The following is a 2027-nucleotide window of genomic DNA, read 5'->3' as shown; positions in this document are numbered from 1 at the left end:
AATCAAAAGTGCCGTCCCATAAATGCACTACCGTCCCATAAAGGCACTGGCGGACCCTCATCCACGCTACTGGAGAATGGCATGAAACGTTTTCACGAGGGAGTGCTGAAAAGTTCCTGGCTTTGGGTAAAAGAAAATACAGGAGAATCGGTTAATTAGGATTTTACTCAACATATTTTCCCCTCTGATTCACACACTGCAGCGGTTCTTCAGTTTCTGTAAGCCCTGTAAAAGAATCGGGAAGATTGGACCTCCAAGCAAGCCTCTCGCAACACTCTCAAAGCCAGGAAATTTCCAGCATCCTCTCGTAAGAGTTAGAGACATCCACCGAATTCTAAAATATTTACCTCTGTCACTGATCGTCCTTTTCTCTTTGTTTTTGTTATAGACAGGAGACACGCCTCTACATCTAGCTGTCCGCTATTGTCATCCTACCTTAGTTTCCGAGATACTCACGAACGTCAGCAACAAAAAATCCAGATCCGAAGCCGTCTTTCTGGTCAACTTACCACAAAAGGTTTGTATGAAAACACAGTCGGGCAACAAGTTTTTTCCTTATTTTTTTTGTTTTTAAGCAGGAAAATTCAACAGATGGTAATGGCCGGAACATATTTTGATTATAAATCACCTCAATCAGGAATGATATGGGAACCTAATAATAACAGTAGCACACACACACACACATACATACATACATACATACATACATACATACATACATACATACATACATTCGGATATATAACACACTGCTTAAATGCCAATCTTGAGAAATTAAGTTTCCCAAAACCAAAAAGGAGGAAGTTGGTTCGAAAACTACAAGACCAATCCATCACTGGAACTGTAGAAATCTGTAAAACTTTCCAGAAGTTTATCATTTAAGTATATATGAGCATATGCAAGTATATGCATGAGAAGACATGCATAAAATAAAACATACAAAATCTGCACATATACATACCTACCTACCTACATACATACATACATATATACATACATACAAAAATACCCTGTTGATATTGAAATTCCAGTGAAGAAGCCTTGGATCCAGGTTAGAAACCGGCTCTTCCTCTATTGGCAAATCTTGAGCTAAAACTGAATAATAACATCCATCCATCCATACATACATACATACATACATACATACATACATCCATACATACATACATACATACATCCATACATATATACATATATACAAACATACAAACATACCAATTCAACCACATATTTACAAACTCCAGGAACCCTCTTCACTCAAAAAGTCTTATCGCTTTGTTAGCAACCTCTTGAATATTCCTAAGAACTTAAATAAAATTCAAAGAAAAGAAACATCCATACAAGTACAACACCAGCTTTGCAGACACTGATGGTTCGGAACATCTTATAATCCACCCTAATCTACGAGTAGAAACTTCAAATCCCTGCGGTCACCAGACTAATTTACTGGTATCTCTTATACAGACTAGTTCTTTGCTGTGGAGGCGCAATGGCCCAGTGGTTAAGGCAGCGAACTCCCGGGCATAACCTAACGGTTCGGCAAAAAGATTGATAAAATAAAAATCGACTAGGGGGAGTCGATTCATTTGGTTAAAAAGAAAATCCAAGTAAAAGTAAAAGAAAAAAAATATTTTTAAAATCCGGGAAAGCTTCCGAACTAACGGTTCCGGGAAAACGATGTTGTACATGGATGCTCACACACATACGCGCATGCGCACACTAATATGCACAAACATATCCAAGCGTAATTTGTGTTGTACTCACTAAACTGTTTCAAGTTATTCTGTTGAAGGAAGGAGAAACACCGATGCATTACGCCACGGATCTTATTCCGGATAAGATCCGATCGGAATTTGACGACACTGACGTCATCAAAACACTGCTTGAATTCGGCGGGGACATCAGCTGCACCACCAAATTGGTAGGTTGGAACTTATATGTATGTATATGTATGTGTGAATGCGTTTGTATGTGTGCGTGGGTTTGTGTGTGTGCGTGTGTGTGTGTGTGTGTGTGTGTGTGTGTGT

General features: G+C 38.9%; 1 protein-coding gene across 1 annotated transcript in view; it reads left to right on the top strand.

Annotated features, from left to right (window-relative positions):
- LOC106878539 (serine/threonine-protein phosphatase 6 regulatory ankyrin repeat subunit B) overlaps positions 1 to 2027 on the top strand; it is a 187752-nt gene that overhangs the window by 114902 nt on the left and 70823 nt on the right. Inside the window, exons 13-14 of the mRNA XM_052969466.1 lie at positions 389 to 517; positions 1793 to 1921. Of these exons, the coding sequence (XP_052825426.1) occupies positions 389 to 517; positions 1793 to 1921 (258 nt within the window). The remainder of the gene's footprint in view (positions 1 to 388; positions 518 to 1792; positions 1922 to 2027) is intronic.

Source organism: Octopus bimaculoides, chromosome 7 (genome assembly GCF_001194135.2).
Source record: "Octopus bimaculoides isolate UCB-OBI-ISO-001 chromosome 7, ASM119413v2, whole genome shotgun sequence".
In the NCBI taxonomy this organism is placed as follows: Eukaryota; Metazoa; Mollusca; class Cephalopoda; order Octopoda; family Octopodidae; genus Octopus; species Octopus bimaculoides.
Note: the sequence above shows the minus strand (reverse complement) of the source record. Positions and strands in the feature narration are given on the sequence as shown.